This window comes from Anas platyrhynchos, chromosome 33 (assembly GCF_047663525.1).
Source record: "Anas platyrhynchos isolate ZD024472 breed Pekin duck chromosome 33, IASCAAS_PekinDuck_T2T, whole genome shotgun sequence".
NCBI lineage: Eukaryota > Metazoa > Chordata > Aves > Anseriformes > Anatidae > Anas > Anas platyrhynchos.
Window position 1 is genome coordinate 3,995,511 of NC_092618.1, and position 13,625 is coordinate 4,009,135.

Sequence of the window (13,625 nt, forward strand, 5' to 3'; positions counted from 1 at the left end):
GGCAAAGGCCCCCGTGCCTTGCCCTGCTCCAGGGAAATGCTTCGGGGCGGAGGAGCAATGCAGCCATAGGAACGAGGGAGAGGAGACGGGGTAGCCTGTGGTGTCAGGGAATGGCCTCCCAGCCTGGAGCTGGGCAGTGCCGCTGAAAGGGTTGAGTGTCCCTGAGGAAGAGTCAGGGGAAAGGGCAGTAAGGCTGACAGAAGGTGGGAGCCTGTTGTAGAGCACGCAACCAGGACGAAGAGGGAGATGAGACAGCCTACAAGCAGCTAGGAGCAGGGTCACGATTGCTAGCCCTTGCTCTCATGGGGAAGCACAATAGCGAGAGGAAAGAGTCCAGGAGATTCCTGGAGTGTGTGAATCCTCCCAAGGGATGGAGGCAGGTGGTGAGGGAACCAGCTTGTGAAGGTGCCCCACTTGACCTGTGGTGCGCAGGTGGGGAAGGACTGGTGGCTGCATTTGGGACATTGCTGAGCAGCAGCTTTCAACGGATTCCTTTGTCCCTCCTGCTCCTCCTGGCCTGGGGAAGAGTCGAGTGGGGCTGGCATGCTCTGCAGGGGATGCCTGGGGATCTCTGCAAGGAGTGGGTTTTCATCTCTGCTCTTCTTTCTTTTGCAGTCCTCCGGCCTTCATATAAAGACCCGGAACCCATGGTCCGTTCCCTGGCAGTTCAAACCACCCTGATCCTGATGTCAAGGCATAAGGCAATGTCAGGACGGAGATTTCCACTGCTGTGTTGCTGCTAGCCCCGCAGCAGTCCTCAAAAGAGCTATATATATTTTAATAGAACTAGGTTGTTGTCTCGTTATTCCAGCAGCTCCTTCACAGTGACTCGGTGCCATGACGCTGAGCTAACTTGGAGGCCACCAAGGACGTCTTTTCCCTGGGCCCGGTGACTGCATGGCGCCTACTCAACCAGTGAAAGAGTCACAGAACCCTTGCGCTTGGAAAAGGGCCTTCAGCTCAAGTCCAAGCGTCAGCTAACACCACCAGGCCCACCACAAAACCACGGCCCTTAGCGCCAAGTCCACGCATTTCTTTAATAGCTCCAGGCCTGGGACTCCAGCAGTGCCCTGGGCAGCCGGTTCCACCCTTTGCATGAAGAAATTCTTCCTGACATCCCATCCTGTGGTAGGTGCGCCCAGGTAGAAGAACTGCTCAGCCTCCTGGCAGAGCTTCGGGAGGAGGTGGGCAGGCTGAGGAGCACCAGGGAGTCGGAGAAGGTTGAACTGTACTGTGCCAGCCCTGGGACAGATGAGCCAGGCAGACACAGCAGAGGAAATGGAGGATCCCCTACCCTCTGGCCATCAGGCAGAAGGAGTGCATCTCAGTGACGAAGGGATGGAAGTTTAGATCTGCTCGGGGCAGCAGGTGAACCCCTCCTTGCCTACCTCACCTTCCTTTCAGGTGCCCTGAAACAACAGACTCTGGAAGTAATGGACACACAAACGATGATGTGCATGAAGGTCCATCCAGGTTGGAGGGGTTTTCTAGGGCAAGTCAGCCTTCCCCAGTATCACGACCACCTCCATCAAGAAGAAGAGAAGGGTTACTGTCATAAGTGACTCCCTTCTGAGCAGAACAGAGGGCCGCATATGCCGGCCTGACCCAACCCATGGAGAAGTCTGCTGCCTCCCAGGAGATCAGGGTAAAAGGTGTTTCTGGAAAGCTCACTTGCCCCGTAAGGCCCTCTGAGCATCATCCATTATTGTTCTGTCCTGACAGAATCTTCTAAGTGGCACACCAAAATGGGAGGGAGTGTGCGCTAGCGAGATCCTTCGGCCTGCTCCATGCCACGCTGGGTACACTGGAGCACATTTGGAATGTTTCTGCACCGATGCACCCAGCATGAGGGACAAGCAGGAGGAGCTGGAAGCTTCAGCTCCATCCCAGAACAAGCGAGACTTGGTGTGCTGTGATGAACGGGTATGGGCTCTTCAGGAAGGATAGGCAGGGCAGGCGAGGCAAGGGGCTGGCACAAGGACGTGGCCGAGAGCTTCTGGATAAGGATTAAGGGAGAAACCAATCACTTGGATGTTGCAGTGCGTGTTTGCGATACCAATGAATTATTCGCTAAGCAACTAAGAGAGACCTCTCTTAGCTCAACTGCCCTTGTCCTGATGGGGGACTTCAACTTGCCAGATGTTAACTGGGAAGACCACACAGCTGATACAAGCAGGTCCAGGAGATTCCTCACACACCTTGATGACAACTCCTTGGTACAGCTACTGAGGGAGACAACAAGGAAAGGTGCCATCCTAGACCTGTTGCTTGTGTTATAAATGGCTCAGTCTTCAAAATAGGATTATAATCAAAGTTTACAATTTATTAAAGGAATAGAGGTAAGCAAACAGCGCTGGGTGCGCCGGGAGTCTCTGCTCCACCAGGACGCACACCAGTTACATCAAGCAGCTGATTTTTATGCTCCTAGGCTGATACATATTCATTACTACTCCTAAAAAAAATGGGTTATTATAATTAGCTTCCGGGATCCAAACCCTCCTACTGGAGCATGCGCATCAGTCTCTGGTGGTCCCCCTGGGGGTCTCTGGGGGTCTTTCATGCTGAAGGCTCGTAGTCTTCCTCTCAGTTTTTTTTTCTTGTCCTTCCCCTTTGTACTCCTTGGCAGCATGTCAAAAGCTTACACAGCGTTCCCTGCAAGTTTTGTCTTCTAGCCATCCTTCAGCTTCTTTCTTCTCCTTAATCTCCTGGCCGCCTGGCCAGATATCAGGGGCTTGCATAGTGTCCCATTCAGAAGTCATAACAGTTACTAGTTGTTAGCAGTTGTTCTGAAACCCCCAGACAGCAGAGACTTCAAAGAAAGAACATACAAACACAAATAGCTCTCTATTGACACTTCACATTTAAAAATCTTTGGCGATTGGAGGAAAACTGCCAGTACGCCTGCTTTTGGCAGGGGGGTTGGACCCAATGATCTCTTGAGGTCCCTTCCAACCCCTCCAATTCTGTGAACTTTGGACACGGGGAGGGCAGAGTTCAGGCTGCTCAGGGAACTAGTTCGGAAGATCCCCTGAGAAGCTGTTTTGGAAGGTATCGGGGTCCATCTTTTTAAGCACGACCTCCTAAGAGCACAGGAGCAGGCGATTCCAAAATGTTGGAAGTCAAGCAGGCGGGGCAGGAGGCCAGCTTGGCTGAGCAGGGATCTTCTTCTAGAGCTTAAGTGCAAAAAGAAAGCGTGTGGCCACTGGAAGCGAGGTCGTGTGACATGGCAGGGCTACAGAGGTGCTGTTTGCCTCTGTTGGGAGAAAATTTGTGCAGGCAAAGCTCAGGGATGAAGCTGGCTAGTAGTGTGGGCAACAACGCAGATATATACATTAATATGTGTATTGAAGATGTGAACTGCTAAAGGAGGGCTAGAGGAAACATTGGTCCGTTACTTGCTGAGGATGGTCACCTCACAAACACAGACATAGGCGAAGCAGAGCCATTTAATGTCTCTTTTGCCTCTGTCTTCAAGAGCAATGATGGGCTCTGGGACCCAAGGGGCCCAGAGTTGGGGGGCCATGAGTGCGGTAACAAAAACCTCCTAGCCAAACCCACACTGGATGCATATGAGTCTACGGGGCCTGAGGGGATTCATTCCAGGGTTCTCAGAGGGCCGACTAATCTCCTTGTGAGACCTCTCTCAATTATTTTTCAATGGTCTTGGGAGCCCAGAGAGGTCCAAGTTGACTGTAGGCTGGCAATCATTGTGACAGGTTTCAAGAAGGGCAAGAAAGAAGAGCCCAATAATTACAGACCCGCCAGTCTCTCTTCAGAGCCTAGTAAAAATACGGAGAAACTCTTCTGGGCATTACTGAAGAACACCGGAAAGACAACGCAGTTGATCACAGCCCACCCAGGTTCATGAGGGGAAAGTCCTGTTTAACAAACTTAATTTCCTTTTATGACAGCATCACCCGTCTAGTTGAGCAAGGGATGCCAGGTTTTGGATTTCCATCAAGTTTTCAGTACTGTTTCTCTCAGTATCCTTCTGGACTAAATGTCCATTGTACAGCTAGATAAATACATGCGGTTTAGGGTGAAAAGTTGGCTGATGGGTTGGGCTCAAGGGGTTACAGAAATGGGGTTGCATCAGGCTGTTGACCAGTCCCTAGTGGGGTTCCCCAGGGTTCCACTTAGGGCCAGCAGAAGAGGCTGGAGAGCAGCCTTGCAGAAAGGGATCTGGGGGTTTTGGTCGACAGCAAGTTGAATACGTGTCAGAATTCAGCCTGGAGGAGAGTGAGGGGAGGCCTCCTGGCGGCCTGCAGCTCCCTCACGAGGGGAGCAGAGGGGCAGTGTGGCATTTAGGGGTGTAGCCGATTAACCGTTACGGGTCCGGTCAGATTCAGGGTCCTGAACTATCACAATCACGGATTCACCAATAACGCATGTATGAAATACAGAGGTGGCACAGGTGCGCAGCCTGGAAATGAACGCGTTACAAGGCACAAAGACTCTATAGAGATTCCTAAGTTTCCGCAGAGACACACGATATAACCTAGTGTTCAAATCTCACCCAAAGGCGTCCCAATGGGCGAGAAGAGAGGCTCAGCCCGTCGACTGATCCCAGGAGTCAGGAGGTCCTCAGGATGGTGTATTCCCTTGGGATGGCATCTCCCCTGATGGTGGTATCTTCCCTAATGATGGTACCTTCCCTAACAATGGTATCTTCCCTGACACACCCTCTCTCTTAGGCCAATTTATGAGGTGGAGCTTGAGTGACTCTAGTCAAGCATATTTTAGTTAGGATTGGTGAAAAGGTTTCTTGTCTCTGTTTAAAGTAGTAGGCTCTGAGAAATTCAGAGCACATGCTCAGAGAGGGGTGGTCGCACCTTGGAAGCAGGGAGCTTTTGGGATGGAGGTGTGTTTTGGCATTTTAATGATATTATAATTGTACTGGGTCTGGCTGGAATGTTAACTTTCCCGGCAGCAGCCCATACAGTGCCGTACTCTGGACTTGTAGCTGGAACAGCAGTGTTATCACACCAGTGTTGTGTCTACTGCTGAGCAGCAGTGGCACAGCATCGGGCCTTTCTCTAACCCTCCTAGGGGGTGGGCAAAAGGTGAGGAGAGAAACATCACTAGGGCAGCTGACCTAAACCGATCAAAGGGATATTCCATACCATGTGATGTCACACTCAGCAATAAAAGGTGGAAACAGGAAGAAGAGGGGAGGGGTGGGCTCTCGTTGAGAAGACGTCGGTCCTCCTCTGGAACACTGGCTGCGTGCGTTGAGGCCTTGCTTCAAGGACGCGGTCAATCATCGCTCATTTGTGGGAAGTAGAGAGTAATTTCTTTCCTCTGCACTTCCATATAGCTTTCATTTATTTTGTTGGTTTGTTTTCCTCCCTTCTTTTTATTTTCCCTTTTCCCCTCCCTTTTCCCCTTTCCCTTTTATTTCCCCTTAGTTAAATTTTCAGTTCATAGTAGTCTTGATTTAATTATTATAGTTATTTCCCTTTAATTAAATTATCCTTATCTCAACCCGTGAGTTGTTCTTTGCTTTATTTCTCCCCCTCCTCATCTAAAGGAGGGGGCGTGAGAGAGCGGTTGTGGGGTTTAGCTGCCCAGCACGGTAAAACCACTACAATAATGAGCAAAAGTACATTAGAATACAGCATTTGTCAAAACATGACAGGTCGTTGGCTCAGGGTAGCAAAAAGTGCAGCTTATCGGTCTCAGCGTGCACAGGAACAATCGAGTCCGCACCTGGTCACAGAGCCTAGCCATGGTGTCTCCACTCCACTCTATGCTCCGTGCTGTTCCTTAGAGCTAGCACACCAGGTTCCCCCAGCGCAATAGCATCTAAGGTTGGAAGCCTAGGGAATGCTCAGGTAATGCAGCTACGCCCTACCCTGAAAGCCTTTTCAATGCTGTGCATTTTCTTTAAGATGTGAATGTTAGTTTTATTTTCCTAGTTACTTCAGGCAACTGCACCACAGGCAGGTGCTGAGCTCTGCTCTCTGGGGACAGTGACAGGACCCGAGAGAACGGCACGGAGCTGGGACAGGGGAGGCAGAGGCTGGGTGTTAGGAAAAGGTTTTTCACTGAAAGGGTGGTCGGGCACTGGGACAAGCTGCCCAGGGCATTGGGCATGGCTCCAAGCCTGCTGGAAGTCAAGTCAAGTCAAGCGTTTGCACAACGCTCTAACATCCTCCGATAATGGGTGGTTCTGTGTGGAGCCTGGCGTTTGACTCAATGATCCTTGTGGGTCTTGTGTGGGAAAGGAATTTGTAGGTGGCTTTGCACTATTGCACACGTTCCTGAATTAGAGATAATGAAGAAATAATCGTAGAATCGTAGAATCTCCCGAGTTGGAAGGGACCCATAACGTTCAAGTCCAACTGCTGGCACCGCACAGGTCTACCCAAAAGTTTAGACCATGTGACTAAGTGCACAGTCCAATCGCTTCTTCAATTCAGACAGGCTTGGTGCAGTGACTACTTCACTGGGAAGCCTGCTCCAGTGTGCGACCACCCTCTTGGTGAAGAACCTCTTCCTGATGTGCAGCCCAAACTTCCCCTGCCTCAGCTTAACACCTTTCCCACGGGTCCTATCACTGGTGATTACGGAGAATAGGTCACCTGCCTCTCCACTCCCCCTCGCAAGGAAGTTGTAGACTGCGATGAGGTCCCCCCTCAGCCTCCTCTTCTCCAGGCTGAACAGGCCCAGCGCCCTCAGCCGCTCCTCATATGTCTTCCCCTCTAGGCCCTTCACCATCTTCGTCGCCCTCCTCTGGACCCTCTCCAACAGAGAGCCGGAGCCGCCAGGTCAACCCAGACCCGGCAAGGGGGGGGGGGGGAGGAAAAAAAACGGGGAAGGAGACGGGAGAGAGACCCAATCCATGCCGCGTGGAGCGGGGAAGTGGGGCCGTGTGATGGGAAGAGGGTAAGAGGGAAAAGAGGGAGAAAAGCGAGAGTGTTCTCCCCCGAGGGGGGAACGAGTGAACGGCAGGCAGGCGCAGGTCTGCGCGTGACAACCGCATCCCCTTGCCTTTCCCTCCTCCGCCCGGTGGTGGCAAGGGCGAAAAGTGACAAAAACTCGTGTCAAGGGCTGACTCTCAATAGATCGCAGCGAGGGAGCTGCTCTGCTACGTACGGAACCCTGACCCAGAATCAGGTCGTCTACAAATGATTTAGCACCGGGTTTCCCACGAACATGCGGGACACAACGGTAAGCATACATGCGCCCAAGCCTTGAGCAGCCAGTTTCTCCGGGAGAATTCTGTGAGAAAAGGTGTCGAAAGCCTTACGGAGGGTTAGGTAGACCACATCCACAGCCATTCCTTCATCCACTGAGCACATTGCCTTGTCTTAGAAGGAGATCAGATTTGTCAAGCAGGACCTCTCTTTGATAACCACCTACTGAAATGGCCTGATCACCCGACTGTTCTTTCAGTGTTACAGAATCACAGAATCACAGAATTTCTAGGTTGGAAGAGACCTCAAGATCATCGAGTCCAACCTCTGACCTAACGCCAACAGTCCCCACTAAACCATATCCCTAAGCTCTACATCTAAACGTCTTTTAAAGACTTCCAGGGATGGTGACTCCACCACTTCCCTGGGCAGTCTGTTCCAGTGCCTAACAACCCTTTCGGTAAAGAAGTTCTTCCTAAGATCCAACCTAAAACTCCCCTGGCGCAACTTTAGCCCATTCCCCCTCGTCCTGTCACCAGGCACGTGGGAGAACAGGCCAACCCCCACCTCACTACAGCCTCCTTTGAGGTACCTGTAGAGAGCAATAAGGTCGCCCCCGAGCCTCCTCTTCTCCAGGCTGAACAAGCCCAGCTCCCTCAGCCGCTCCTCGTAGGACTTGTTCTCCAGGCCCCTCACCAGCTTCGTCGCCCTTCTTTGGACCCGCTCAAGCACCTCGATGTCCTTCTTGTAGCGAGGGACCCAAAACTGAACACAGTACTCGAGGTGCGGCCTCACCAGAGCCGAGTACAGGGGGAAATGTGTTGTGTGATGGTACTCCGGATAATCTGATCCATGAGCTTTCCCAGCATCGTGGACAGAATAACAGATCCGTAGGTCCCCGACTCCTCCTTCCAGCCCTTCCTGTAGACAGACGTCACATTTGCTAGTCGCCAGTTGACCGCAGCCTCCCCTGATAGCCACGACTGCTGATCAATGATGGTTGCAGGTTGGCAAGTGATTCTGCCAGCTCCCTCAGTAGTGACAGGTGGATCCAATTCTGCCCCATAGATGTGTGTATATCTAAGTGGAGTAGCAGTTCTCTAACTATTTCCTCCTGGATTATGAGTGTTTCATTCTGCTCCCTGTACCTATCTACCAGCTCTGGAGGCTGAGTACCAGGGGAACAACTGGTCTTGCTGCTAAAAACTGAGGCAACGAAGGAATTAAGTACCTCAGCCTTTTCCTCATGTCTTCTATGGTTCTATGTCACTATCATTCCCCTCACATCCAATTCAGAATGGAGATGCTCCTTAATGCTCTTGTTATGTGTATATATATGTATATATATATATATATATATATATATATATAATTACTCTTTTTGTTAGTAATAGTCAGATAGAGCTCCAGTTAGGATTTGGCCATTCTGATTTTGTCCCTGCACAGCTTCAAGACATGGAGGACTGAGCTCCACACCAAACGAAAAAATGGATGGAAAAAAAGCACAGAAAAGGTGGAACGTGGCAGCTTTACATCCCCTGCCCTTACCTGAGTCTATGCTGTAATTCCGTTCAACTGCTTACTGCCGTATTCTCTAAAGCGTCCTGCAACTCCTGTTGCTGTTATCTTGTGAGAGACAGCACAATCAGGGTGAGTCATCTGCCTACAGAAATTAACAACTGACAGAATGGAGCATCTGTCCAGGAGAAGTTGGAGTGGCTGATGGGCCTGCCACAGGGACTGGCGTGTGCCTGCAGGAAAAGTCCCAGGGGTCGGAGACGTGTTGCCTGTGGCTTGTTAAGCACAGGTCAAGCCCCAGCACATTCCAGTAATTTGTGTCTCTTTGGAAATGCCAGGGTGATCACACGCAGTTTTCAAGCATTTCACAGTTTTTTCTAGGATTCTGCACATTCTCAGAGGTGAAGCTCCAAAGCACTGGAGGTGCCCACTGCTCTAGGTTCCTGCCCATATCCTCACACAGTCCCTGCCACTCCTAACTCTCCTGCCTCTGGAAAGATCTCTGGATGGCATGCTTAAGTAGTTGTTTAAAATTATACAAAACCTGAATCACATTTAGGAGATGGGACAACAGAAACATGCTGGTTCGGCCATCCCACGGATATTCAAAGCTTTCAAGAGCTATTGTAATTAGCCCGGAGGAGAAGAAGAAAGGGAGAGTGAAGAAGTGGGGAGAAACGTCCCCCACTGTCCACACCAGTTCCATCCCCCCACCTCCTGCCCCACCCTGCACAGGAGAAAAGGCAAAAAGTGTAAAATAATGTAACTATTAATAGTTTCTAAGAGATGAAGAGATGGTTCCCGAGGTACAGAGGTGGCAATAATTTTATCCTGTCATAAGTCAGTGTTATCCCATACATCAAAACAGTAACCTTAAACCAGCCCCCAGAATTGATGAACAGCATGACATGGAAGACAAGACAGTTAGTGATGTGCTATACAACACAATTCTGAAAACAAGCACAACAGCCCCAAGATCAAAAAGATCAACATTGTGATCAGCAACTGTTAAAGCAACTGTTAAACTGATCTATTGCTTATAACAATTTACTTTTAAAATGCTCTGGTCCGATTTGTCATCTCAACCTTTGTGCTCCATGCTAGGCACCAAAAAGACTTGCAGTGGTTTGACCCAGGAGGCAGCTCAGCACTACAGATCTATTTATCCAATGCAATGAAGGAGAGAACTGGGAGAAAAAAAAAAAAAAAAAAAGACAAAAAAAAAAAAGACACAAAAGGAGTAGGTTGTTATTGTTATTGTTACAGACACCAACAGAGTAAGGGCATGATATTTTTGTGTGCACATCAATGTGGGGGGGAGGATTGGGAGGGACCGTGGGTGGGGCAAAGGGTCACGGGGATCTGGGGCAGTCATGTGTATAAGAAGCTATGCTACGCAGCAATAAATTGGCACTTGAGCTAGACACGGTGTGTCTGTCTCTGGTGTCCCTGCTTGGGGAGCAGACGTCCAGGCAGCCAAGTGATGTTGTCTCTCGGGCTGGGGTAGCACGGAGAGAGACAACAATCAAAAGACAGGAAAGGTGGCGGTGATTAATTGAAAAGTGTTGGACCTAAGCATGACGTATATGGTATGGAATTAGGGGTGGATATTGTCCTAGTTTTGGCTGCGATAGAGTTCATTTTTCTTCCTAGTAGCTGGTATGTTGCTGCCTTTCGTATTTACAGAATCACAGAACAGTTTGGGTAGGAAAGGACCTTAAAGATCACATAATTCCAACTCTCCTGCCATGGGCAGAGACATCTTCCGCTAGACCAGGTTGCTGAAAGCCCCATCCAACCTGGCCCTGCTTCCAGAGATGAGGCAGCCACAGCTTCTCTGGGCAGCCTGTTCCCGTGCCTAATCATTCTCTGAGTAAACAACTTTCTAATATCTAATCCGGATCTACCCTCTTGCAGTTTAAAACCATTACCCCTAGTTACTGCTGGCTCATATTCAGCTGACTATCTACCAATATCCCCAGGAGCCTTTCTGCTGGGCGGCTTTCCACGCACTCTTCCCCCAGCTTGTGGCATTACATGGGGTTGTTGTGCCCAAGTGCAGGACCCGGCACTTTGCCTTGTTGAACTTCATCCAGTTGGCCTCAGCCCATGGGTGCAGCCTATCCATTTCCCTCTGCAGAGCCTTCCTACCCTCAAGGAGATCAACACTCTCTCTGAACTAGGTGTCATCTGCAAACTCACTGAGGGTGCACTTGATCCCCTTGTCCAGATCACTGATGGAGATATTGAAAAGAAGTGGCCCCAGTACTGGGCCCAGTGGGACACCACTAGTGACTGGCCTCCAGCTGCATTTAGCTCCATTCACCACAGCAATTTGGACCTGGCCACCCAGACAGTTTTCGACCCATTGATGCATACATCCATCCAGGCCTTGAGCCGCCAGTTCCTCTGGGAGAATGCTGTGGGAAATGGTTTCAAAAGCCTTACTGAGGTCTAGGTAGACCACGTCCACAGCCTTCCCCTTGTCCACTGAAAGCATAACCTTATCTTCAAAGGGGATCAGATTTGCCAAGCAGGACCTGGCGTTGATAAACTCATGATGACTGGGCCTGCTCACCTGCTTGTCCTGGAAGCGTTGCGGGATGGTACTCAAGACAATCTGCTCCATGAGCTTCCCCAGCACCAAGATCAGACTGACAGGCCTGTAGTTCCCCGGATCCTCCTTCCGGCCCTTCTTGTAGACAGACGTCACGTTTGCTAGTCACCGGGTGACTGGGACCTCCCCTGATAGCCAGGACTGCTGGTCAGTGATGGAAAGCAGCTTGGAGAGCACTTCAGCCAGCTCCCTCAGTAACAACGGGTGGATGCCATCTAGCCCCCTAGACTTGTGCACATCTGAGTGCAGTAGCAGTTTTCTCAACATTTCCTCATGAGAGCTTCATTCTGCTGAAGGTCCTTATCTACCAGCTCAGAGGGCTGAGTACTAGGGGAACAACTGGTCTTGCTGCTAAACACTGAGGTAAAGAATGCATTAAGTACCTCAGCCTTTTCCACATCTCTTCTAATTCTGTTTTCCCACATCCAATAAAGGATGAAGATTCTCTTTTCCCTCCCCTCCCCTCCCCTCCCCTCCCTTCCCCTCTGCTCTCCTTTCATTATAAAAACCTTTCTTATTGTCTCTGACAGCAATAGATAGATTGATCTCCGCTAGGGTCTGGCCCTTCCAATTTTGTCCTTGCCCACCCTAACAACATTTAGGACACAGCTTCAGACAAAATGACAGCATACATGAGAAGCACAGAAAAGGTGGAATCTGGCAGCCTTCCATCCACCAGCCTTCTGTGAGTCTGTGCTGCAATTCTGTTCAACTGGTTACTCCTCTACTGTCCACAATATCTACTAACACCTCATTGATGCTATCTTGTGAGAGACAGCACAATCAGGGGGAGCCATCTTCCTGCAGAAATTAACAGATGAAAGAATGGAGCATTCAAGGTCCAGGGGAACCTTGAGAAACTGCAGGATTTTGTCTACAGAAACCTCTTGACATTTACAAGAAGAAAAGCCTCATCCTGCACCAGAGGAAGAGGAACCCCACACATCAGGGCAGACTGGGACCCTGCTGAGTGAGCAGTGCCCAGGAGGAGGAGGGCCTGGGCACCACGAGGGATGCCATACGAGCTCACCAGGAGCTCACCAGGAACCAGGCCAACTTCCTACAGAGCTGCCTTATGAGGAGCATGGCCACCAAGAAAATGTAAGTTACCATGCTCGGCTCCGATCTGATGAGACACCACACAGCCAGCAGGGAAAGAGGTGCAGGTCTGTGAATCTCTTGGACAGCCTGGTGTGGAGAGGAGCAAGCACACTGGAAAGGCTGAAAGTCCCAACAGGCCTGAGGTCTGTGTGTCAATGGCTAGGGCTCTTGTCTCCGACAGCGAGGCCTATGAGGAGGCAGCTTCTTGTTAAAGCACCAGGGTCTCATTGCCTCCTCACCAGCCATGAACCAGGCAGGAGTCGTACCCTTCTCCTGCACTGGGCCATGGACATCCCCATCTCCTACTGCCCAGGAAGAGCCCTGAGCTCCTGTGTGAAGGGAAAGGATCTCCCTTCCCAGGAGCCTGGGGTCAAAGCCTGTTTTTCAATACATCAGTGTCACCTTCACATTTGTCTACCTGTCCTCACTGCCTCCAGTGTTCTGCTCTAATGAGCTCCAAGGGAGGCTGTGTCAGTGCCAGCAGAGTCCCCCCTCAGGGGGACACTGCAGGAAACTTGCATCTGCCTTGGATTTCTTGAGAGATTTCTTCAACGCACTCTCAGTGCCTGAGGTTCATGGGCTCATCGCCAAAGCCCCCAGAGGGCTGATTCCAATGCCTCTGCTGCTGATCTGGGCTGGGCTCCTGGGACAGGGAGAGCTCCTGGCAAGAGGGCCCTGGTGCAGAGAGACAGCTCTGCCCAGGAGCAGCTCCTCTGCACAGCGCAGAAGGGCTGGGGGCTCTGACCCCCATGGGGAGAGGAGAGGAGAGGAGAGAGGGGTTGGAGGCAGTTGGGAGTGGGAGGGTGCTGAGAGCTGCCTGCAGGAGAAACCTGCACAGCCCTTGACAAGGTAAGTCTCTGGCTGCAGGGCCATGCAGCTGCAGCTCCTGGAAGGGTCTCGTGCTGGGTCTTGTTTCTGGGAGGGCGGTGGGCAATGCAGTAGGCTGTGAGAGTCCTGCTGGATTGCACTGCGAGGTGAGGAAGTCTGGCAGAAGCCCCTTGGAGTGGCCTAAGCCAGGTGCCCCTGACACCCTAGAAGCCTCGAACACCCTGCTGGTGATGCAGGGCTCTCTGTCAGCTGCCCCATAGCTCCTGCTGCATGGAGGTGCCCCTTGGCAGGGCCCTGTTGGTGGCAGGGTGCTGCAGGGCAGCGCTGAGCACAGCCGCATGGGATGGGTTCTGTGAGCACAGACGGGGGAAAGAAGAGTTTGGCCAAGATCAGCAGGAACAGAGTGGCCAAGAATCCTCTAG

General features: G+C 51.1%; 1 protein-coding gene across 3 annotated transcripts in view; it reads right to left on the reverse strand.

Moving 5' to 3' along the window:
* Positions 1-2,297: 2,297 nt before the first annotated feature.
* LOC140000111 (protein YIF1B-like) overlaps positions 2,298-13,625 on the reverse strand; it is a 28,093-nt gene continuing 16,765 nt past the window's right edge. The window contains exons 3-4 of one of the 3 annotated variants that reach the window (XR_011805398.1): positions 5,124-7,904; positions 2,298-3,253 (exon numbers count right to left, since the gene is read on the reverse strand). Coding sequence is in view for 2 of the 3 variants with exons in the window: in XM_072029849.1 (XP_071885950.1) it covers positions 2,768-2,809 (42 nt within the window). In the remaining variant the exon portion in view is untranslated. The remainder of the gene's footprint in view (positions 3,254-5,123; positions 7,905-13,625) is intronic. The other 2 variants (XM_072029849.1, XM_072029850.1) reach the window with 2 other exon arrangements.